The sequence below is a fragment of the Pelophylax lessonae genome (genome assembly GCF_965119305.1).
Source record: "Pelophylax lessonae genome assembly, chromosome: 2".
In the NCBI taxonomy this organism is placed as follows: Eukaryota; Metazoa; Chordata; class Amphibia; order Anura; family Ranidae; genus Pelophylax; species Pelophylax lessonae.
Genome location: NC_138769.1, coordinates 383,349,567 through 383,375,809, shown reverse-complemented (window position 1 = coordinate 383,375,809; position 26,243 = coordinate 383,349,567). Strand labels below are relative to the sequence as shown.

Sequence of the window (26,243 nt, the reverse complement as noted above, 5' to 3'; positions counted from 1 at the left end):
AAGGTGGGGGAGAGAGAGAGAGAAGAAAGGTGGGGGGGAGAGCGAGAGAAGAAAGGTGGGGGGAGAGAGAGAGAAGAAAGATGAGGGGTGATAGAGAGAAGAAAGATGGGGGGGGGAGAGAAAGGGGGAAAAGAGATAAAGAGAGGGGCAGCAAAAGGGAATGCCATTGTTCCATTGTTTTAAATCTGCCGTTTAGCTGCCCAGAGAAAACCTCTCATAGCACAGTATGTGCTTTGCAAGGGCTATGAGACAGTGGTGACAAGACAGGAGGCAGACTAGATACAACTCAAATCCCAGGCAAGCTTGCTCTCTCACGCTTTGACAGAGCCCCCCTCTCTGACATACTGAGGTAGCTGGAGCTTGGCAGCTGTATGATGATCATCTGCACATTCTAAATTAGAAAAATAACAATGCCATCACTGCTACCTAATCTTGGGCACCTCTAATAATATTATGGAACAGCAGGACACATTGTTGATCTACTTGTATTCATTTCATGTGCACAGTGTGTGTCAGGGCACAGTGGGACCCTCTTCCCTTGGGACATGTGTGCAATGCACACCCTGCACAAAGGTGGGCTTGGGGGGAGCCTCCCCAGCTGGGAGAACACAGTGATTACTGTCAGCGGCTATAATAGTCACTGGCAATAATCGCATGTATAATCCTACAGCCTGGTTGTACCCAAATTTAACTCAAACTGAAAAATTGAAATCAACGTGGATACAATAAGCCTGCCCATACATGGTTAGAATCTCGGCTGGTCCCTGCTGAACCAGCCAACATTTGACCCGTTTATGGCCAGATTTACATGTGACATGTCAAGCTCCTTTAAATTAACCACGTCTTTGTAATGTAAATGTATTTTAAAAATATATTTATGTTCAATTGGTTTTTATTAGATTTCCAAACAAAATCATGAACAATACAGAGAGAGAAAAGATAACATAGATGGTATATAAACGACTGTCATTGCAATCTGGAAAGCTAAAGGTACATGTCAGACAGTTACCGGAAATGTACAGTAATATAATCTGTGTCTTTATTTATCAAATAATAAGTGCAAGGTATGCTATAATCGAACCTCGTGTGTGTGGTCCCTATGCCCCAACACCCCTACCGGGTACAAGCTGTGCCGAAAGGCGCAGGGCAGCACACCGTGCCTCAAACTGCACGAGAGACCCGATTTTATGAAATTTAGCTCAATCTAGATCGCAGAACAACTAGCACACAGGAGAAACCATCAACATTAATATAGAAAGATATTACTTGGTAAACCAAGAGATCAGAGTCTAAATTAGATCAATGTCCCGAGTATATAAAAAAACTGGGTATGGAAGAAGTAGGTATGGAAACTGGGTTTATATAAAGTTAAGAGAAAGATAAAAGGATTGGAAGAGAGAGAGAGGAAAAAAAAAACACTAGAGGGGACAAGGTAAAAGAAAATCTCTACCCCTGAGAATGGCCCGGACCCTCCACTATAAAGTCATCAAAGGCTTAGGAGAATCATGCAGTCCACATAATGGAGTGGGCTTTGTCGGTACCTGTGTCCCAGAAAATCATGCGTTCCAAATGTTCGATCCTGTCCATTTCACAAGTCCAATCCGCCATAGAGGGTGCCAGCGGCTGCCTCCAACGTCTAGCAATCACAGAGCGGACAGCTGTCAGGAAGTGTCGAATTAGGCTTTTTTAAATTTGTTTAGAGGAGGGGGGCAACATGGACAGTACGGTTATACAAGGTTCATTCGGGAACCTGTCCCCTGTGAGTTTGTCATACAGGTGAAGAATTTTATCCCAGAAGGGAATAATCCGCGGACAGGAGCTCCATATGTGCGACATGGTGCCAGGCGCCTGCAAACATCTCCAGCATGTATCTGGTATGGCATGGTCAATATTATGTAGGACAGTAGGGCAACAATACCACCTAGATAGGATTCGGTAATTGCGTTCTTGGGCTATAGAGCTGACAGACAATTTAAAAGAAAGCACCATTGTTTTGTTCCACTCCATCTCCTCACCAAGTACACACAGTTCCTGCTCCAGGTGGGTTGTGGCATTCGGGGGAGTAGATGAAGCAAGGGTATTATTTTACCTTAACAGAGCATGTGTGTCAGCAAAGGATTATCAGATTTCTGCCAGGACAGGAATTTGGTGTTTGTAGAAGTAGGGAAAAAAGGATGTGACACCAAACAAAGGGGTCAGGGGACTAGGTCTACAGGATAACAATCCCTTGGCCAGATATGTGTCCCATACCTGTAGTTTGTTGGATGTTGCAAGAGGCAATAGGGCAGAGACAATAGGGCAGAGGGGGGGTCTATGTGGTGGGTCTGTCCAAGGAAGAGATGCGAGATCTGGAAGTATCCGATAATTTTCCAATATAGACCATAGTTTAGTGGAGTGGCCGTAATACCAATCAGCCACCCGGGTAAGCACTGTAGGTTGGGAAGAGCGACCCCTCCTCTAGCTTTAGGCAATTCTAAGGTGTGTTGGCTAATTCTAGATCTCTTGTGCTGCCAAATAAAGTTTTGGATAGCTTTATTGATATCCTGGAAAAAGCTCTGGGGTGGAGAAACAGGAAGTGCCTGAAAGACATATAGAATCTTGGGTAGAATGTCCAACTTAACAGCATTAATACGGCCAAACCAAGAAAGATTCATTCAGTTTATTGTATGTTTTAAGACATGCGTGTATCATCCGGATTAGGGGCGTGTAGTTGATATCCGCCAGGGAAGACCGAGGAAGGTATATTGATGCCCAGGTATTTGATAGCTGTATTTTGCCATTTAAATGAGAAGGTAGTTTGTAGGCTAGATAAGAGATTCTTGGGCAAAGATACTTTAAAGGCTTCGGTTTTTATCGTAGTTAACTTTAAAGTTATTCACCACGCTAAACTCTGAGAATGTTTTGGTAATGGCGGGTATAGACTTCAAGGGATTATAGACATACAATAAAAAGTCATCTGCAAATAAGGACAATTTATAATGACGTTGGCCAATAGAAAGGCCTTCAATATCAGTATTTTGTCTGATGGCATTAGCTAGATGTTCCATAGTAAGTATATAAAGTAGTGGTGAAAGGGGACACCCTTGGCGGTTGCCATTACGTGTCCGTATTGTATCCGATAACATGCCATTAGAGCGAATTCTTGCGGTAGGGTCCCCATACGAAGCCCAAATCCGACATAGCATGTTAGGTCCCAGGCCCACTTTTAAAAATATATTTAATTGTGGGCAGTCAGACTTTAGACGTGTCAAGCAAACACCTGTATATATGATAAAACAGATGAATTGTTTTTCTCCCTGACATTGATTGATTGACTTAAACATTTTGAAGTTCCTAGTAGACAGTTTAATGCATCATATTGGTTCACTTAGCACCAAAAATGTTATGCCCAACATCATTGCCCTTGCATGAACTATTATTTTCATAAGTATCCAATTTAATTTCTGGTAATTTATCATGCACATGACATCCTAATTGCAAATGGTGGAGTAGCATCTAGTTTCTAATGTATTTCAGAGACCGATATCTGTTTCCTCAGAAGAAAACAGCAGTATTTCTGCAAATATCATATAGTAGGAGATTTGTTAGACTCCGAACATCTTAATACAGTAATAACAGTAACCTACAATGGTCATATTTACAGCATACCATTATATTAACAGTAATATACAATACATCAACATGTGATTATCATGATTTTAATACATTTAGTGGAGCTGCATTGGGTGTATTTGTATTAAACCAGAATTCCTATAACAGCCGTCGTGGGCATACACAGGGGCAAACAAGGGTACTGACGGCTCACACTTCCTTCAGACTGCAGCTTGGGTCATAACTCAGGATACATCTATAAAATAATGAAGGTTTATTAGCATGCTTCAAATAGTCTATTATTACATATAATTTAGGAGCATCCAGAAAAACTGGGAAGGAGGCACTTCAGATGTCTCATTGTCTCAAGTTGTATTCTAAAATCAATGTGGGTGGCCATTTAATATTGCCACTTGCATCCATGTAGTAGTTATTCATTTCAGGTACTATCCCCAGCCTGGACAATCCCCTCCCCCTATACAAGCCAAAACTCCTCTGTGTACACTGCTCAAGACAGCCTGCCAAAAAGGGTATAAAAATTATGTTATTTAAATTCTGTTCATTGGGCAGTTCCACTAGTATTACTATCTAGTATTAATGTTTAATACTAGTATATTAATATTTTTTCTGAAGTTGACTGGGTCTTCCCTGAAACTGTAGGGTGAAATTTTAGCATCCTACAAATGTGTGGAATGTGTTAATGACTGCTGCATTCTAGTGGCTGATTAAGTGTATTCCAGGAAACTTCTTTTGTTAGTGGGTATATACTGTAGCTGGCATCTACTTTTAAGAACAAAGCAGGAGACCATTATATACGATGTTTAAGTTCTTGATTGATTAATATCTCTGGGGATTGCACTTTCAGTTACCAGTGAGCTCTAACTATGGACACGTGTGATACTCTGAAGCTTATTCAGTTTCATATTGCATCTACTTGTAGACCAGAATCCGACCTTTAGCCCAATGATTTGACTAGAAGTCGCATCCAAGTCGGATAATGATGATCTGACTTGTGGTGCGACTTGTGCTCTGAGGATCTTGAAGGGCAACCCCACGCCAACATTTTTTTAATAAACGGCGTGGGTCTCCCCCCCCCCCCCCCCCAAGATCCATACCAGGCCCTTTGAGTCTGGTATGGATGTTGAAAGGGAACCCCAGGACAAAATGAGAAAAAAAAAAACAGCGTGCTCCCCTCCCCCCCAAGACTATACCAGACCCTATGGTCTGGTATGGATTTTAAGGGGAACCCCCACACCAAGAAAAATGAACTGCATGGGGGTCCCTCCCAAAATCCACACCGAACCCTTATCTGAGCATGCAGCCTGGCAGGTCAGCAAAGGGAAGGGGAGAAGCAAGTGACCCCCCTACTGGACCATACCAGGCCACAAATCAATGGGCTCTCATAGAGAACTATTGATTTTGACATTAAAAAAAAAAAAAAAAAAAAAAATAGGCTTAACGCTGCATCCAGGCGCATTAAGCAGGGTTTAGCAGTGTCAGATGTTTTACAGCTGTAACGCCGGTCCTCAAAATGCGCTGGCCCTGGGTATTTTTTGCAGCTTGAAAATGCTATGAAATGCTACTTACAGCTCCTTAAGTGCCTGTGTGTGCATGAGGCCATAGAATAACACAGAGGGAGGTTTTTAAGCTGCAAAAAAAAAAAAAACACTGACGCTCCTAAAAGCAGCTGTAAAAACGCCATGTGTGCATGAGGCCTTAAGGTAAAAAATCTGTCCAAACCTGCCTTGCCCTATGTGAAAATATAATTGCCCCCTAAACCTAACAACTGGTTGTGCCACCCGTGGCAGCAACAACTGCAATCAAGTCTTTTCAATGAGTGTTTCACATCACTGTGGAGGAATTTGAGCCCACTCTTCTTTGCAGAATTGTTTTAATTCAGCCACATTGGAGGGTTTTCGAACATAAACAGCCTGTTTTAAGGTCATACCACAGCATCCCAATCTGATTTAAGACCAGACTTTGACATGATTTCTTGATTCAACAGGTCTGGCGGTAATCAGGCCTGGGTGTGGCGAGTGAAATTTACTGAAACCTACTGACGCCTTTCATCATATAGACATCATCACACCCCTGATGACGTCTATATGATGAAATGCGTTGGATGGAGCCAACTCGTGTAAACGTTGCCACGTACGGAGGTCGGCCATTTTGTGAGTTTGAAATATTCCCAGTACATTGCGACTCAAAGGTGTTAGATGCTGTTCATTTAGTGAGTGTTATTTTGTTATTGCCAATAAATGTGGATCATACTTACTACACTGAGGTTCTCCTGCTGATTTATTTTGATCCTTATGTGCTCAAACGTATGGTGTGGATGAGCTCCTTACATCGGCAACAATTGATTCAGATTAGAGGCCGTGTGATCCCTGTCAAATTACACAATGAGCATTTGACCATTCTGAAAGTAGTGGTCCATCTTAGAGGGTTAGGGTCAGTGTGTTGTGTATAGTCGGTGGAGGATCTGGTCTGAAATTTACACTTCAGTGGACTTTTTATCTTGACCTTTATTGAATTTTCTTATGGACTTTATTTGAAGCACTGCATTTGTATTTTATATCTTTGTGTAATATTAAAATTAGTTTGATGTTCTGAATCTGAATTTAGGTGTGACAAATATGCAAGAAAAAAAACAAAATTAGGAAGGAGCGATTTCTTTTTCACAGCACCATATATGTGTGTGGTGTGTATATGTACAGGGCTCAAAATTTCAAGTCCTGCGCTACTAGCCAGGCCTTAAGGGTTACTCGCCACCAGTTGCACCACCCAACTCCTACCCTGCCCCGCCCCTAATCCCGCCCCTAAACACGCCCTCCTAAATTATCTCATAAAATTACATGGTTAAATGTTTTTGCATTAATGCAGAAGTTACAAAATAAATATTAATAACGTTTTCAGTGCCCATCAGTGCAGCCTCATCAGTGCCAATCAATGCAGCCTATCAGTGACCATCAGTGCAGCATCATCAATAAAGCTTATCAGTGCAGCCTCAACAGCGCCCATCAGTGAAGCCTGATCAGTGCCCATCAGTGAAGCCTGATCAGTGCCCATCAATGCTGCCTCCCCTGTGCCCATCAATGCCGCCTCCCCTGTGCCCATCAATGCCGCCTCACCCGTGCACGTGAATGCAGCCTCACCTGTGCACATCAATGCAACCTCACCCGTGCACATCAATGCAACCTCACCCGTACCCCTCAGTGCAGTTTCACCCATGCCCGTCAATGCTGTTTCACCTGTGCCCGTCAATGCTGTTTCACCTGTGCCCGTCAATGCTGCTTCACCTGTGCCCATCAATGCAGTTTTACCTGTGCCCATCAATGCAGCTTTACCTGAGCCTGTTAATGTAGCTTTATCTGTGCCCGACAATGCAGCTTTACCTGAGCCTGTTAACGCAGCTTCACCTGTGCTCGACAATGCACTGACCAGTGCAGGGGAAGAGAGAGAGAGAGGAAGAGGAAAGCTGGCCAGGTAATGACAGAGCGTTGGTCATCCCGCTGTAACAGCTTTAATTGTAATTGCCGGGCGCTCGCCGACACTCCTGGAGGAGTTTAGAATGCCTGTGCAACCCCCATAGGGTCCAGGTATTCCCTCATGCTACCAATAGTAATACCAGCCAAATGCAAAACTAGTGAAAAACAGTATGAAAAGATGATTAGGGGAAAAAATTTCAGTGGCCTCCACCGGTAAAACCATTCCGTTTGGAGGTTGTCTCATTGTTGCCCATCTAGTGCCCCTGTTGTCAATTTCATTAACACGAAAGCAGCTGAAACTGATTAACAACCCCCTCTGCTACTTAACCACTTAAGCCCCAGGGGGTTTGACTGCTCAAAGACAAGGGCCTATTTTCCGATTCGGCACTGCGTGAATTTAACGGACAATTGCGCGGTCGTGCGACGCTGTATCTAAATAAAATTGACGTCCTTTTTTAGCCACAAACAGAGCTTTCTTTTGGTGGTATTTGATCACCTGTTCCATTTTTATTTTTTGCGCTATTAACAAAAAAGTGCAACAATTTTGAAAAAAATAACATTATTTTTCACATTTTTTTTTATATGAAATTCCCCCCCAAAAAAATGTAAAAATCTAAATTTTTTAACATTTTAGGCCAATTTGTTTTCTGCTACATATTTTTGGTAAAAAAAATTGCAATAAGTGTATTTTGATTGGTTTGCGCAAAAGTTATTGCGTTTTTAATAACTACGAGAAAGATTTATGTCATTTTTATTGTTGTTTTTTTTTTAACTAGTAATGGTGGCGATCTGCGATCTTTTTTTTTTTTTTGTGGGACTGCGACATTCGGACAGATCGTACCCTTGACTGACATTTTTGACACTTTTGGGGGTACCAGTGACATAACTACAGTAATCAGTGCTATAAATATGCACTGTTACTGTCAAAAGGACACTGGCAGGAAAGAGGTTAACTTTATTGGTGATCAGTGGGTTAAATGTATCCCTAGGGGCGTGTTTCTAACTGTGGGGGGGGCGTGGCCAGGGATGTAACCACAGAGACATACGATCCTACATAGCAGGATCGTATACTCTTTGCCTTTACATCAGGAAGGATGACAGACGGCTGTGTTTACATCAGCCGCCTGCCTTTCTCCCTCTCCTGAGCGGGATCGCGAGCTGCCGGTCACACGCGTGGGGATGCCCGTGAATGAGCGGGGGTGGGAGCACGCCTCCGGCGGCGCGCGCTCGCCCCTTACAGGCTCCTGGGTGAGCAACGTAGTACTACGTCGGTGTGACAGGAAGTCAGGTAAATCTGTGGATATAGTCACAGACAGGAGATACATTTCCACCTGGTTTAGAAAATTCACCAATTACTATAGGGTGTCGGCTGAAAAGGTAGCCAGGACAGCTTAAGGAAGTTGAAGAACCTTCAGCTGTTCAGAATGAGGAAGTTAAGGCCTCTATAATTTGTCCAAAGAAAGTCTAAGGATTGCTGCCTCCTGACGCCGTGTGGGCTGGGGAGAGGAGGACAGTCAGATGTGTGCCTCCCGACACTGTGTGAAGCCTGGGAGAAGGATTGCTGCCTCCTGACGCTGTGTGAAGCTGGGGAGAGGAGGACAGTCAGATGTGTGCCTCCCGACGCTGTGTGAGCATGGGAGAAGACCTCCTGGAGCGATGTGCGCTGAGGAGGGTAAAAAGTGTGAAGACTTCTCAAGGTGAGAAAATGAACTATTTCTATGTGGAAGAAATAAATGAACTGTTTGCTATGTGAAGAGACAAGCAAAGGGACATGTTCAATGTGAAGAGGAAAAGGGACATGTTCAATGGACATTTGTTGTGTGAAAAAAAACATGGACTATGGAGTGTCTGCTGTAGGATCAGCAAAGTTTGCCCAACAGTAGGTTGGAGACAGACTCCGTAGGTAGGTTCCTGTATGTGAGAAGGTAGCCGCCCACAGTGGCAAAGATTTATTCTTGTGTTTTATTTTATTTTGGATGTTTTTGACGCTTGCACTTGTGTGAAGAAAATTGCATGAATAAACCCAACTGTTGTTTGCAACCACTTCTCGGCTATCTCCCTGTGTAATGAACCCCCCCAAAGGGGTCATCCATACCACATCCATAGCCACTGAGCTAAATCCCCACTATATATATATAGATAGATAGATAAACACACACAATTTAATACTTCATACAAAATCCTTTGTTGGTAATGACCGCTTTAAGACCCCTCCTGTATTGAGAAACTAGTTGCATGCATCGCTCAGGTGTGAGTTTGGCCCATTCATTCACCCAAACCATCTTCAAATCTTGAAGGTTCTGTGGGCCTCTTCTATGAACTCTAAAGTTTAGTTCTTTCCATATATTTCTATTGGATTCAAGTCAGGTGATTGACTGAGCCATTCTAGTAGCTTTATTTTCTTTCTTTGAAACCAATTGAGAGTTTCCATGGCTTTGTTTGGGATCATTGTCTTGCTGAAATGTCCACCCTTGTTTCATCTTCATCATCCTGGTACGTGGTTGCAGATTTTTAGCAAAAATGTCTTGGTACATTTTTCCATTCATCCTTCCTTCAATGATATGAAGTTTGCCAGTACTGTATGCTGAAAAACAGCTCCACACTATGGTGTTCCCACCTCCAAACCTAATTGTTGCTATGGTGTGTTTGGGGTGATGTGCAGTGCCATTTACCCTTCAAACATGGTGTGTTTTATGGCATCCAAAGAGTTCAATTTTGGTCTCATTTAACTAGACTATATTCTCCCAGTATTTCCCAGGCTTGTCTAAATGTTGTACAGAAAACTTTAAATACGCTTCAACATGCTTTTTTGTGCATACAGGCCATGGCAGTTGAGTGCATTACTTATTGTTTTCTTTAAAACAATTGCACCTGCTAATTCCAGGTCCTTCTGAAGTGGCTCTTGGACAACTCTTCTGATAATTTTTTTCACTCACTTTTTTTGTCAGAAATCTTGCGAGGAGCACCTGGTCGTGGCTGGTTTATGGTGAAATAATTTTCTTTTCACTTCTGGATATTGTCCCCAACAGTGCTCACTAGAACATTCAGAAGTTTAGAAATCCTTCTGTAACCAATGCCATCAGTATGCTCTGCAACAATAAGGTTGCAAAGGTCTTGAGAGAGCTCTTTGCTTTTACCCATCATGATGTTTCTTGTGCGACACCTTGGAAATGAGACCCTTTTTTAAAGGGCCATCCGTTGAGACTGAAGCAGCTATTTTTTTGCACTGACAAAGGGCAGGATTGCTTTCTAATTACTGATAAATTTTAGCTGGTGTCTTGGCTTTCCGTGCCTTTTTGCACATCTTTCATGTGTTTAATACTTTTTCCCTGAGTCATTCCATTTTATTACACAACTTCATCTCTGAACTTATTTGTTTTGGTTTCTTTGTATGTATGGATTGCATGGGTTGTTACCGACTTGTATTGAACATTTCATGTCAATATCAGCATTAGAAATATATTTACCTAGATAGAAAAATGGTGACGTGTTTAATACTTAAATCATACAAAAATGTGATGCGCCAGAAATATAAAATCAAAAAGTGATGACAATAAATCATATCCAGTTCATAAGGCACATAGCAATGTGTGTGCTTCCAATAAAATGATATAAAGAGTGTCCCGTGTTCAGATGAAGAAAATCCAGTGATGAAAACAACTTGTAATCACCAATATAGTGAATCCCTCCACCAGGTGAATCAGCCTCTCACCTTTCTGAAGGACCCAAACGGGCCAGCAATCACATGTATCATTGATCAGACTTCCAGGAAAGAGCCACACTATATTGCACCTCGAGGGATCCCGGGACATATAGAAAACAGATGAAGAAATCTAGTGCTATCCGCTTACTAATGAGGGTATGCTTTATTAGAGAAAGACAGATCAACTCACATTTGTCGGGCACTCAGCTGTGCCTGCTGTATAATCGATGTCAGCGATCTGTTACCAGAGAGAGACTCTGCGTCGGCCACGCACGCTCCGCCCCCCTATACGCGTTACGTCGAGCGTAATGCTCCTTTGACTTCCTCGGTAGGGGTGGCTAGTGCGTGCCAAGCCTCACTTTAAATACATCAACTCTCAGGTGGATTGGCCAGCAGATCTCAGTCCCTCCCCCCGCTCATAGCTCAGTACAGGACACTGGAACCTCCGAACCAGGCATGTTTACGGCGGTGTCACTGGCTCATATCGCTAATGGGGCAATTTTATTGTATGGGCATTGATCAGATTACTATTGCACATTTGCGGAGATCGCGTGGTGGCGCAGACATCTCTCTGGTTTACATTAAAACAGCTAAGACACATAATCACAAAATCTCATACCATAATTATCACATATTAAAAATACATCAATAAGCTAAAATCTGGAATAATAAATGTTGGCTATTAAAATTTATAAAAAAAAAAAAAAAAAAAAAAATTTTAAAAAATATATTATAAAAAAAAAAAAAAAAAAATAAAAAAAATTTTTAGTCTCAGATAAAAACATATAATGCATGATGGGGTGTTATTTATTACTAATGAAACAATTTAGATCGAAATCCTTATTTAAACCTCTGGGTGCCAACACCTTGGCCTCGTAGACCCAAAAGGATTCCCTTCTACTTAGCTGGCGAATATAGTTGCCTCCTCGCCAGTGTGGTTGGACATGTTCAATTCCCCAGAATTTCAGGGAGTGAGGTTTCTTATCATGAAATATTTTAAAGTGCTTGGATACGTTGTGTGAAACCTCCCCCTTCTTTATGTTAGAGATATGTTCCCCTATCCTCACATTTAGGGCTCTGGAGGTGTTTAATACTTATTTTGCCATATTTAGTGCATGTATATGTATGTCTTGAGTTTAAATATAAAGGGAGTTGTACAATAAGTTTGTAACATAAAAAAAAAAAAAAAGATTATACATTGCAGGCCATCACATGCTTAGATTATTTTCTCATGCAGGTTAGAAAACCTACATTTAAACTGGTTGCTGTGGTCATTAAAAGTAAATTTTACTTCAATTTTTCATGTGTATTTTTTTTTTTTATAAACTGTCAATACAACTATCATTTTTGATCTGTATACCCTATTTACAGAAAAATAGAGTATAAATGTGTTTGTATTTCTTGTTCCAGGTAAATGGTACAAACATCAGCTGACCTATCAGATTGTGAACTGGCCATGGTACCTGTCTCAGCATCAGGTGAGGCAGGCAGTTAAAGCAGCGTTTGAATTGTGGAGTAATGTCTCCTCGCTGACCTTCTCTGAGGTTACAAGAGGCCCAGCAAACATTCGTCTGGCTTTCTTCGATGGAGAGCACAATGATGGAGCCAGGCATGCATTTGATGGACCAGGTGCTAAACCATTCACTCTTTTGTAAGCTTTGGTATTGAAACACAGTGATATATTAATCTAGAAACTAGTTCACAATACAGACAACCCAGACTCCCTACTTCTACTTTGAGTACACAGGGCATTTCAGCGCAGGTTAATCCTGTCTTTAATGGTGGCCATCCAGGCTTCAATAAAAAATAGATTTTTTTTCCGACAATCTCTCCTGATAGGAATATTCCATCTTTAGTTTATGACCCATTCAATTGATATGCCACACTTTGGGAAACTGATTTGAATCCATATTTGGAAGATACAATCCTAGCTTTTTGATTGCATGACTGTTTTCCAGCATGCAATCTCATAATCTGAAATTCGATCAGATTCATCTCTGTGCGGACAATCGATGCAAAATTATCAATCATTTTCTGCCCTTGCCAATTAACTCTGTTTGATCAAATCTGTTTTAAATAGATCAGAAGGGAAGCTATGACTATTTGATTATTTTTAGATTAAATAATTTTGATCAAATTGCACATCGATTGCATAACAAAATCGAAATGCATATATGGCCATTATTAGACCAAGGAATGCCTGTCATTCACATTTCCTCTACAATCATGCTGGATGTATTTTGTCGACTCTAACAATATGAACACAGTCCTAACAATATGAACACACTGCTAAAATCTAACTGTGTAGACTTTGACTGCTGAAAAGCATAGGCCTGAAGCCATAACTGCGTTTGCCTTTGCCCAAACATGATACATAGATAGATTGAGATGGAAAGGGTAAGGCCACAACTTTAGTGAAAGTTCCAACATAACTTAAAGCAGATATAAACTCTCTCAATCAAAATTAACTATTTTTAACCCTTTTGCTACACTCTTAGTAAATAGATAGGAAATACATTTCAATTTGCTTGCTTTAACCTTTTTTTACATTCCTTCAACTGCTTCCTGGTTTCTAGTCTAGGCCAAAATAATAAGGTCTTACATCCCAAGAATCTTCTTTCATTCTTTTTCTTTCATCTGGAGGAGGGGAGGAGGAGCTTTTTCAGCTAAGCACACTCCCCTGCCTGCATGCCTGAGCTAAGGGCAGTCTGATTCCAGGAAGTAAATGCTACATGAATCATCTGCCCTTACTTAAGATGGTCCAATATGAAAATTCCTGTGCTTGGTGAATCAGATAATCCTATATATGAAAATGATTGAAGTGAACCAAAGTGGGAACAGCTGGAATCAAAAATATTGCCCATAACACTAAGCATGGAATGATTGATAAAAAATTGATGTGCTATCCATAAATCCTAAAGTTAGTATCATGTATGCTGCCTAATGTATATCAAGTCATCAAAGTGTAAAAGTGCTGACCCAAATGATTAATATTTAAATATTAATAAGGTGCAAACCTAATCCAAAAACAAAAGTTATACATAACATCTAAATTCATACAGTGCAAAAGCACAGCATATATATTAATCTGTGCTAATATAGGAATGAAACAGTGCAAAGTCTTATAAAATGATAGGGTGTATTTAGGGAAAGTGCCAGCAACCAATTATTTGTTGTGTGTGATATTCTACAAATATATTCTAAATTGTATTGTATTGTGAATGGTCACCACAACGTGCTCCACTGCAAGAGGATTAGCCTCTTACCAGAGCGTCTGACCCTTGCAGGTCAGAAAACGCCTTTAATAGGCAAGCCACCTTCAGGCATGAAATGACACTTCGCTGGCAGATCTGTGCACTAGTATGGATGAACTCTCCATGTCTCCTCAATCCAACACCATGTATTCAATCCTCAATCCCATAAACAAGGCATAGTGCTCACAGAGAGAGGAAGCTCATTGCGCATCATCCATAAAATCTGTTAAAAGAGGCATTCAAATTGTCACAGCGTCTGGCGCCCCTGCAGAAGTACTGACATCACCGCTACTCCTACCGCCCGACGTATGTTTTGTCCTAAAGGACATAATCACTGGGGCAACTCATATCTTATACATATATGATTTGTAACTTTTTTTTGGATTATGTTTTCACCTTATTGATATTTGAATATGAATAATTTGCGTCAGCGCTTTTGCACTTCGATGACTTGATATACATTAGGCAGCGTACATGATACTCCCCTCACTTAAGATAGCCATGGATTGACATGCTAGGGTGGTGTTTTTTAAAGTGATTTGTCAACAAAATGAAACATAAAGACATGGATAGATGGGTGATTTTGCTGTGAATATTAAAAATGAATAAATAGCGTTTTATGTTTGTGGTGCTCAGATTCAGATCTGTTCCGCTTTAACCAGTGTGAGTCAGTTATAATCTGAGCACATGGGAACACTAACTTGACCTAGTCTAAAAGGCCTGTTCTTGCCATAAGTGCCAGCCATTAGACTGACCCAACTTCCACTCAAGGGGATAGCCCTTTAAAGCAACATCAATCACTGGCAAGGTCAAACCGCCCATAAAGGTGTGGCAATCATCTCTAAAAACAGGACAGGTGGATGGGCAACTCTTTACCTTCTTTACATTTAAAGTTCCTCAAGTCAGTAGTGTTTGTCTCAGCGTAACGTTTTAATAGAGTTCAGACCCTGCCCTATCACCCCCGTGCCTAGGAAGCCAGTCACTTTGGAACTACTTTACCTTTTTGCTGGCAGTGTCAACACTCACAGAGCCATGCTTTCATCAGTCAAGGCTCCTTTTCCCTAGTGATTCAAGGGGCTTTAATTATAATCACATGTACAAAATTAAGTCAATATATTTGATTATTATAAGTGCTTCAAACCTGCATTTGGCCTTTTTCTGACTTCCTCTTCCTTTAACCTCCTAAGCCACATCAAACTTCTTTTGCTTTACCATTTAGGATCCATTTACATCAGCCTGGCCTTCTATGGTGAACCCCACAGTGTGTTGCCATGAGTTGTGCTGCATAAAATCTTATAGTAATTTAACTTCAATATACACTATATTACCAAAAGTATTGGGACGCCTGCCTTTACAAGCACATGAACTTTAATGGCATCCCAGTCTTATGGGCCATACACACTATAAGATGTTCTGAAGACTTTTTCCTTTAGACTTACCAAAACCATATAATATGAGGTCAAACCTAAACACTATCAATTTGTATGCAATCAGGCAGGCCCTTGCACTACATAGAAAAGGTAAATCTGAAGGAAATCTAACCACAAAAGTTGGATAGTGTGTATCCAGCTTTAGTCCGTAGGGTTCAATATTGAATTGGCCCACCCGTTGCAGCTATAACAGCTTGAACTCTTCTGGGAAGGCTGTCCACAATGTTTAGGAGAGTGTCTATGGAAATGTTTGACCATTCATTCCAAAAGCCTATTTGTAAGGTCAGGCACTGATGTGGACGAGGATGTGAGGTTCTCTCTGGAGGGAAGGTTGGTTGACCCAGAAGGTCGATACAACTTTCTGAAGGGACAACTGCAGGATATAAACTGCACGTTGGTAAATGTATACTGCCCAAACAAAAACCCGCGAGAATATCTGAAATAAATATTAGATAAGCTCATCTTTTTTAAAAGGGCAAATCTTTCATAGTGGGAGATTCGAACTTCTGCACATATCCGCTTATGGACTGTACGTCAAGTGCACAGGTGATGGGAGGATGACAACTCAGGACAATAAGGAACGGCTATTTCACTGCCAACTGGTCGATGCCTGGAGAGTCCAACACCCTCGGGTGAGGGACTATTCCTACCATTGCCCGGTGCACTCTATGTACTCAAGATTAGATTATATAATGATAGAACATAGGCTGATAGAAGCAGTTGTCAGTACATCCATAGGGACAATGACTATATCTGACCATGCCCCAGTTACTTTGGAAATAAAACTTCCAGGTTCCCATAGAAAGATAAACATCTGGAGATCAAATGAAGGTTTGATACAGGAGGAAGAAGTTGGGGAAAAAGACAGAGAAAGAACCAGAACAATATTTCTCAGACAATAAAACCCCAGGTATCCCCATAGTTACGATCTGGGAGGCCCATAAAACATATATTCGAGGAATACTTATCTCAATAGGTTCTAGAGAAAAAAAAAGAAGAAAGAATTACTCATATAAACAGAATAATAACAAAGATTCATGAATTAGAAACATAAAAAAACCCGGAGGGCGAGACACAACAAGCCTTACTATTAAAAAAAGATAAACTAAGGGAGCTACTGGAGGAAGAGACAAGACATAACTTTAATAGAGTCGCTTGGGAAAGATATAAGTGGGGAAATAAACCAGGAAAATATTTAGCAAGAATTTTAAAGAGTGAAAAATCGAACAACTATATAGAAAAAGGAATAAATAGCAGGGGGGAAATGGTCTTTTCAACAACAGATATAGCCAAAGCATTTCAATATCATAAGGCCCTATATACCGTGCGGCAAAGGAAACCATCTGAAGTAGAACAAAATAGAAAACAAAGGATACAAAAATATATAAAAGAGTCAAAACTGCCTAAAATATCATCAGATAAGTTATTAGCCTTAGAGACCCCAATCTCTCAGGAAGAGAGGTTCGAGGCATTATAAAATTCACTGACTGGGAAAAGCCCAGGCCCGGACGGATATACTATCCGTTACTATAGAAGGTTTAAGGAAATATTAGTGCCAAAACTTTGCACATATATGAACGAAATAGGAGAGAGGGGGAAGATGAGAGGAGAATCGCTTCAGGCCCACATAACGGTAATGCCTAAAGAGGGAAAAGATGTAACTTTGTGCTCTAGTTACAGACCAATAGCAATGTTAAACACTAATACGAAATTATAAATATATTATGCTAAAAGTCTTAGCAACTCGATTAAACGTAATGACAGAGGGGATCTACGCAGATCAGACTGGATTTATTCCAGGTGGAGAGGGGAAAGACAACAGAATCAGAGCAATATTGCTCTTCCACAAATCTAGAGGCCTTAACACCCCAGCCCTCCTGTTGTCCATAGACGCTGAGAAAGCTTTTGACAGGGTGGAGTGGGAGTTTATGCTGGAAACAATAGGGGATCTAGGTATTGGACCGAGAATGACCCAATGGATAAGAGCACTGTATAGAAATCCAACAGCATCAGTAAAGGTAAATGATAACTTATCACCCAAATTTGAAATGTGTAACGGGACGAGACAGGGCTGCCCTCTCTCGCACATGTTGTTTGTCCTGTTGTAAGAAAAAATAAGAAAAAATGTAGATATAGGGTTAGTAAGAGTCGGACAGGAGGAAAACCAAAGTTGCAGCATATGCAGACGATGTTCTGTTTTTAATTACCAACCCTAGAATAACTCTCCCAAATATCATAAAAGTCTTAAAGAAATATAGGGCATTATCAAATTTTAGGATAAACCCATTAAAGTCAGAAATATTGAATAGTGGGCTAAGTAATACAGAAGAACTGACTTTACAGAGAGAATTCTCATTCACCTGGGCAAAATCAAAATTAAAATATCTTGGGATATTTTTAACTCCATCATTTGAAAACCTCTATCATGTTAACTATTTACCCAAGCTAAACGAAATAAAAGCAGACATCAAAAAAATATCAATCACACATGGCTGGGGAAAATAAATTTAATCAAGATGACAGTACTGCCCGAAATCCTATACAGATTTCAAATGTTACCAATCGCTATTCCATCGGTATACTTTAAAGTAATAAAAACATTGATATTAAAGTTAATTTGGCAAGGAAAAAATCCTAGAGTACAATATACAACACTCAGTAGAGAAAAATCACAGGGGGAATTAGAAGCACCAGATATTAGGAGTGGATAAAAATGAACTCCGAAAAAGATAGGTTAACATAGAAACTACACTAAGTGGAACACAATTAAATAATATTTGGATTCCACCAAAATATAGAGAAATACACGAAGATACACATGAAATAATGAGAGTTGTGTACAGGGTCTGGGACATGATCCATAGGCAAGCTAAATGGGAATAAAACTCTCTGTTAATACCACTAGCCGGCACAAAAAATTTTGCACCAGGAAATGAGAAACAATTTAGAAATTGGGTAAAAAACACAGTTAGGCTGGCCATACACTATACAATTTTCTTGTTCAACTTTCCTTTAGATTTACCAAAACCATGTAATATAGGGTCAAACCTAAACACTTTCAATTTGTATGCAGTCAGGCAGGCCCTTGCACTACATAGTTTAAGGTAAATCTAAAGGAAATTGAATAAGAAAATTGTATAGTGTATGGCCCGCCTTAAAAGACCTAATACATAATGGAATATTTGGATCATAATAAACAAGCAAAAAATCCTCTATCAAGTAGATATAGGAGGAGTCCCCTGCAGTGCATTAGCACACCTTCCCAGCAAGGAGTGTTGTCTCCAAGGGTAAGAGAGGCTGGATTCACCCCTTTTTTATGGATAGTGTAGGACCCACCGATAATGGGGTACTTTGACGCAGTGGTGGGCTTGAGCACGATATGGCCATATGGTGGAACTAAATCCCCATTTTTATTTATGGATTGTCTCCATATTTGATAGTCATTTCTTTTGCATGGTTGCGCTATTCTTTTTTAAAATATTTGGATCATACCATGAACTCTACTAGGGGAGGAAATATGACACTGAATGAATGGAAATATCTTCAGTTAAAACATTTTGTAGATCTTTGCCTCAACCCATCAGATCTAAGAAAGATCTGAACCTTGTGGAAAAACTTTGTAATCCACTAACAAAAATAAAACATAGTATATCTTCGATATACAACATGTTAACTGTTAACTGAGATGGTTGGACTGACGAAACCTCCTTTCATTGAAGCGTGGGAAAAACAGATAGGGGCGCATTTAAAAGAGCATGAAGTGAATGCTATACTGAGAGCCATACAATATTCTGCAGTGGATGTTAACACTGTTGAAATTAACTATAAGTACATGTTGAGATGGCACATTACACCGGTAATAGCACATAAGCACCAATCAGAGATGTCAAAACTGCGCTGGAGGGACTGTAATGTGCAGGGCACAATATTCCATATCTGGTTGGATTGCCCTAAGATCCTGGAATACTGGATAAAGGTGCAACATTTTATAAGGGAAATCACAGGGATAAACATTATAGATAACCAGTGGCGGTGTCTATTTCATAAAATAGATAAACCTCAAAAGCAGTATAGAAATACGATTGTTCCAAACATGATAAACGCAGCAAAGGGGACGATACCAAAGAAATGGTTAGATCCAGAGAGCGCTACCCTTACGGATTGGCTCAACAGAATCAAATATATATACAACATGGAATATTTAGGCAGAGATGAGGAACAAGTCCAAGGTTTTTCGAATAAATGGAGAAAAAGGGCAGAGTTCAAAAAGACCAATAAATGCATAAATTTGGGTAGAGTCCAGTAAAAGTAAACAAAGTAATAGGAGAGGAGGCATATTAAAAGGAAAGTGGGGTAAAGGCAAAGGGGGGGGGGGGGGGTTTCATGGGATTTGGGGAAATAGCAGGAAAAGGTCACAATGGAAACATGGGTAGTAATTTTGTATACGTTTGTTTGCAACGAATTGAAAATTAATAAAAAATGTGTATATTAAAAAAAGGTCTCCGTGCAGGCCAGTCAAGTTCCTCCACTCCAAACTCGCTCATCCATGTCTTTATGGACCTTGCATTGTATGTATCCTGGGGAAAGAGGAGAGGGATGATTCTTCTCAATTTCTGTGTTGTCAAGGCACAGAAAGTGAGGGGCGACCACCCGGACTGGAGCAGAATTAAAACAAAAAAACTAACGGAGGCTTAAACCCTTAATTACTTTAGGCAAAAAGAGCTTAAATAACAATGGTACTTTAAGTACAGTTTTCTTTCAATTATTCTCACTTCTGATTGCAGCCTGCATAATAATATGTTCACCTTTCTTCCTACCTGTTTCTGAAATCTTTACTGTGTGGCCTCCCAGCTGTCGAACACAATACAACTCAACCATAGGAGAGAATGAGGCTATGGTGCACAGGCACTGTAAGAAGAGGACAGTGAAGATTACTAAAATGTGGAGGAAGGGAAGTATTTTACCAGGCACTGCACCTGGGGAGATTCATGAAAGGACAAGTGTACTCAGGCCCGGACTGGGACAAAAAATAGGCCCGGGCATTTTGGACTGAGCAGCCCAGGAGGGGGGGGCGTGACTGGGGCGTGGCGGGGCGTGGCGTTCGTCGGGATGGTTGATGACAGGATTTAATGTTCCAGGATGTGTGGATTTGATTACGGTACCTTTTTTAGTCTAATCTGATAGATTGGGTCCAATTTAGATCAGAGCTGCCATATGATGCGTTTTTTTTCATCTTACTTTAAATCCTGTTTTGATGGTTGAATCCTAAAAATAGTATGAAGCAGCACAAGATGAGGGTTACTCTAATCAAGGGGCAGACGACCTTTTTAGGCACAGTGTGACGAAAAATGTTTTCAAAGAAATTGGGAGTGCCAGATACATAAAAAACAACTCAACTTCATATAAAGTAACTGCTGTAAACCGCTTGAATAATAGTAAGAAATCAAGTGAGCATTGCACCTTCACAAATCAGATCACCCCAATTCCTGCACCATCACACCTCAGATCACCCCAATTCCTGCACCTTCACACCTCAGATCACCCCAATTCCTGCACCTTCACAAATCAGATCACCCCAATTCCTGCACTATCACACATCAGATCACCCCAATTCCTGCACTATCACAAATCAGATCACCCCAATTCCTGCACTATCACAAATCAGATCACCCCAATTCCTGCACTATCACACATCAGATCACCCCAATTCCTGCACCATCACACCTCAGATCTCCCCAATTCCTGCACCATCACACATCAGATCACCCCAATTCCTGCACCATCACACCTCAGATCACCCCAATTCCTGCACTATCACACCTCAGATCATCCCAATTCCTGCACTATCACACATCAGATCATCCCAATTCCTGCACCTTCACACCTCAGATCATCCCAATTCCTGCACTATCACACATCAGATCATCCCAATTCCTGCACTATCACACATCAGATCACCCCAATTCCTGCACCATCACACCTCAGATCACCCCAATTCCTGCACCTTCACACCTCAGATCACCCCAATTCCTGCACTATCACACATCAGATCACCCCAATTCCTGCACCTTCACACCTCAGATCATCCCAATTCCTGCACCATCACACCTCAGATCACCCCAATTCCTGCACCATCACACATCAGATCACCCCAATTCCTGCACCTTCACACCTCAAAATATGTGCCATGCCAGTTTGCTTGTTACATGTGATGTGACAGCCAGGTGCACATTTACAAGTTGAAAATGTGCACCTGGCTGTCACATCACATGTAACAAGCAAACTGGCATGGCACATGTTTTCTAGCAGTGACAGTGTATAGCTGTTTTCTGTTTTTTACGCCTGCGGCCTGCCTGCTGCTAAGCCAGAAGTTCCAGACTAGAACACTGCTCTGCCAGAGGCCACCCAGAACCACAAATCCCAGTGGTGACACGTGGTCCAAGCTGGAGAAATGTACCTATATAGAAAATAGCCATACCTGGAATTCACCTTTAAACAATTCCACCAAACTCACTTATTACATTTTTCATCCATTCCTATTTCCTATCACCTGCAGTTACTGGCATGTCCATTATTTCTTGTATCTATCCCCATTAGGAAGGGTGGAGAACATCTCACAGGGGCACTCTTGCCTTCACCCGCTCTTCTTTATTTCACTGGGAGACAAGAAAGCAGATTTCCTAAAATGGATGTTGGCTTTCAAGTTGTTTTCAAAATGTGCTGTTTTTTGGCTACTGATGAAATAATGAAGAGTGGGTGAAGCAGAGAGTGTCCTTGTGAGAAGTTCTTTGGTATCTTCTACATGGACTTAATATATAAAATGGCACAGAGACCATGTTGGCTACCTGGAAAGGATACAGATTTATACATGAGAATCCCCTGTGAAGACACCAGCCTCCATCTCCCCTGAAATAGATGTGTAATGGTGAGTGATGCACATTGAAATCTTTTTTGCTGCATATCAATCAGTAGGGGTCCTCCTCTTGTTTTTTTGTGGGTGTTTCAGAGACATAAAACCTCACCCTTTAGTTATTTGATGTACCACAGGGCCAGCAATAGAGGGTATAAGCATTGGCCAGCAATAGGGGGGTATAAGCATTGGTGAGATAGAAGGTATAAGCATTGGCCAGCAATAGGGGGGTATAAGTATTCCTCCCCCTACAGGGTCTCAAAGATTCTCAAAGATTCAGCAGCGGGTCCCGGCAGGCTCTGTCTGTGGCCTGGCCCACACACTTGCCTACATAATGTCGTGTCGGCACTTCAGTGTTAATGAAATGTCTTCATTAATAATCTGTATTGCTGATATGTCTCAGCACCTGTTTTACCAGCAAATTGTTGGGCCACGTTGACTAATATGGTAAACTGTGGACAGGGCTGCCATCAGGGGGGGTAGAGCCCATACACATGTAGGGGGCCCAGGCGTCCCGAGGGGCCCCAAACACGGTAGGGTTGCCACCTGTCCTTGCAATACCATTCAATTGCAAGTTCCTCCATTCTCCACAGACTGGCACTATGTGGGGGGGGGGGGGGGGTCCTGCCCCTCACTAGCCCTCACAAACAGCTGTAGGCCCAACCCTCCCCTGTTCTCCAGCTGTTCACTCCTGGACAGGAGGAACGGCATTTACTAGAACTGTTCACCTTTATGTTCCTGGGATTGAGGAGATGGGACTGGAGGAGGAGGACATGGGATGCAGGAGGACATGGGACTGGAGGAGGACGAGGACATGGGATGCAGGAGGACATGGGACTGGAGGAGGAGGACATGGGACTGGAGGAGGAGGACATGGGATGCAGGAGGACATGGGACAGGAGGAGGAGGACATGGGATGCAGGAGGACATGGGACAGGAGGAGGAGGACATGGGATGCAGGAGGAGGAGGACATGGGTTGCAGGAGGAGGACATGGGATGCAGGAGGAGGAGGAGGACATGGGATGCAGGAGGAGGAGGAGGACATGGGATGCAGGAGGAGGACATGGGATGGAGGAGGACATGGGATGGAGGAGGACATGGGATGGAGGAGGACATGGGATGGAGGAGGAGGAGGACATGGGATGCAGGAGGAGGAGGACATGGGATGCAGGAGGAGGAGGACATGAGATGCAGGAGGAGGAGGACATGAGATGCAGGAGGAGGAGGACATGAGATGCAGGAGGAGGAGGACATGAGATGGAGGAGGACCTGGGATGCAGGAGGAGGAGGACATGGGATGCAGGAGGAGGACATGGGATGCAGGCGGAGGACATGGGATGCAGGAGGAGGAGGACATGGGATGCAGGAGGAGGAGGACATGAGATGGAGGAGGACCTGGGATGCTGGAGGAGGAGGACATGGGATGCAGGAGGAGGACATGGGATGCAGGCGGAGGACATGGGATGCAGGAGGAGGAGGACATGGGATGCAGGCGGAGGAGGACATGGGATGCAGGAGGAGGAGGACATGGGATGCAGGAGGAGGACATGAGATGCAGGAGGAGGAGGACATGAGATGGAGGAGGACCTGGGATGCAGGAGGAGGACGACATGGGATGCAGGAGGAGGACATGGGATGCAGGCGGAGGACATGGGATGCAGGAGGAGGAGGACATGGGATGCAGGAGGAGGAGGACATGGGATGCAGGAGGACATGAGATGGAGGAGGAGGAGGACATGAGATGGAGGAGGAGGAGGACATGGGATGCAGGAGGAGGACATGGGATGCAGGCGGAGGACATGGGATGCAGGAGGAGGAGGACATGGGATGCAGGCGGAGGAGGACATGGGATGCAGGCGGAGGAGGACATGGGATGCAGGAGGAGGAGGACATGGGATGCAGGCGGAGGAGGACATGGGATGCAGGCGGAGGAGGACATGGGATGCAGGAGGAGGACATGGGATGCAGGAGGAGGAGGACATGGGATGCAGGAGGAGGAGGACATGGGATGCAGGAGGAGGACATGGGATGCAGGCGGAGGACATGGGATGCAGGAGGAGGAGGACATGGGATGCAGGCGGAGGAGGACATGGGATGCAGGCGGAGGAGGACATGGGATGCAGGAGGAGGAGGACATGGGATGCAGGCGGAGGAGGACATGGGATGCAGGCGGAGGAGGACATGGGATGCAGGAGGAGGAGGACATGGGATGCAGGCGGAGGACATGGGATGCAGGAGGAGGAGGACATGGGATGCAGGCGGAGGAGGACATGGGATGCAGGAGGAGGAGGACATGGGATGCAGGAGGAGGAGGACATGGGATGCAGGCGGAGGAGGACATGGGATGCAGGAGGAGGACATGGGATGCAGGAGGAGGACATGGGATGCAGGAGGAGGAGGACATGGGATGCAGGAGGAGGAGGACATGGGATGCAGGAGGAGGAGGACATGGGATGCAGGAGGAGGACATGGGATGCAGGAGGAGGAGGACATGGGATGCAGGAGGAGGAGGACATGGGATGCAGGAGGAGGACATGGGATGCAGGAGGAGGAGGACATGGGATGCAGGCGGAGGAGGACATGGGATGCAGGCGGAGGAGGACATGGGATGCAGGAGGAGGAGGACATGGGATGCAGGCGGAGGAGGACATGGGATGCAGGAGGAGGAGGACATGGGATGCAGGCGGAGGAGGACATGGGATGCAGGCGGAGGACATGGGATGCAGGAGGAGGAGGACATGGGATGCAGGCGGAGGAGGACATGGGATGCAGGAGGAGGAGGACATGGGATGCAGGAGGAGGAGGACATGGGATGCAGGAGGAGGAGGACATGGGATGCAGGCGGAGGAGGACATGGGATGCAGGAGGAGGAGGACATGGGATGCAGGAGGAGGAGGACATGGGATGCAGGAGGAGGAGGACATGGGATGCAGGAGGAGGACATGGGATGCAGGAGGAGGAGGACATGGGATGCAGGAGGAGGAGGACATGGGATGCAGGAGGAGGAGGACATGGGATGCAGGCGGAGGAGGACATGGGATGCAGGAGGAGGAGGACATGGGATGCAGGAGGAGGACATGGGATGCAGGAGGAGGAGGACATGGGATGCAGGAGGAGGAGGACATGGGATGCAGGCGGAGGAGGACATGGGATGCAGGAGGAGGAGGACATGGGATGCAGGAGGAGGACATGGGATGCAGGAGGAGGACATGGGATGCAGGCGGAGGACATGGGATGCAGGAGGAGGACATGGGATGCAGGCGGAGGAGGACATGGGATGCAGGAGGAGGAGGACATGGGATGCAGGAGGAGGAGGACATGGGATGCAGGCGGAGGAGGACATGGGATGCAGGCGGAGGAGGACATGGGATGCAGGCGGAGGAGGACATGGGATGCAGGAGGAGGAGGACATGGGATGCAGGCGGAGGAGGACATGGGATGCAGGAGGAGGAGGACATGGGATGCAGGAGGAGGACATGGGATGCAGGAGGAGGAGGACATGGGATGCAGGAGGAGGAGGACATGGGATGCAGGAGGAGGACATGGGATGCAGGAGGAGGAGGACATGGGATGCAGGAGGAGGAGGACATGGGATGCAGGAGGAGGAGGACATGGGATTTAGGCGGAGGAGGACATGGGATGCAGGAGGAGGAGGACATGGGATGCAGGAGGAGGACATGGGATGCAGGCGGAGGACATGGGATGCAGGAGGAGGAGGACATGGGATGCAGGAGGAGGAGGACATGGGATGCAGGCGGAGGAGGACATGGGATGCAGGAGGAGGAGGACATGGGATGCAGGAGGAGGAGGACATGGGATGCAGGCGGAGGAGGACATGGGATGCAGGAGGAGGAGGACATGGGATG

At 43.6% G+C, this 26,243-nt stretch overlaps 1 protein-coding gene across 1 annotated transcript in view; it reads left to right on the top strand.

Annotated features, from left to right (window-relative positions):
* Positions 1-26,243, top strand: part of MMP28 (matrix metallopeptidase 28) — a 133,834-nt gene that overhangs the window by 83,315 nt on the left and 24,276 nt on the right. The window contains exon 4 of the mRNA XM_082246699.1: positions 12,193-12,411. Coding sequence (XP_082102825.1) covers positions 12,193-12,411 — 219 coding nt within the window. The remainder of the gene's footprint in view (positions 1-12,192; positions 12,412-26,243) is intronic.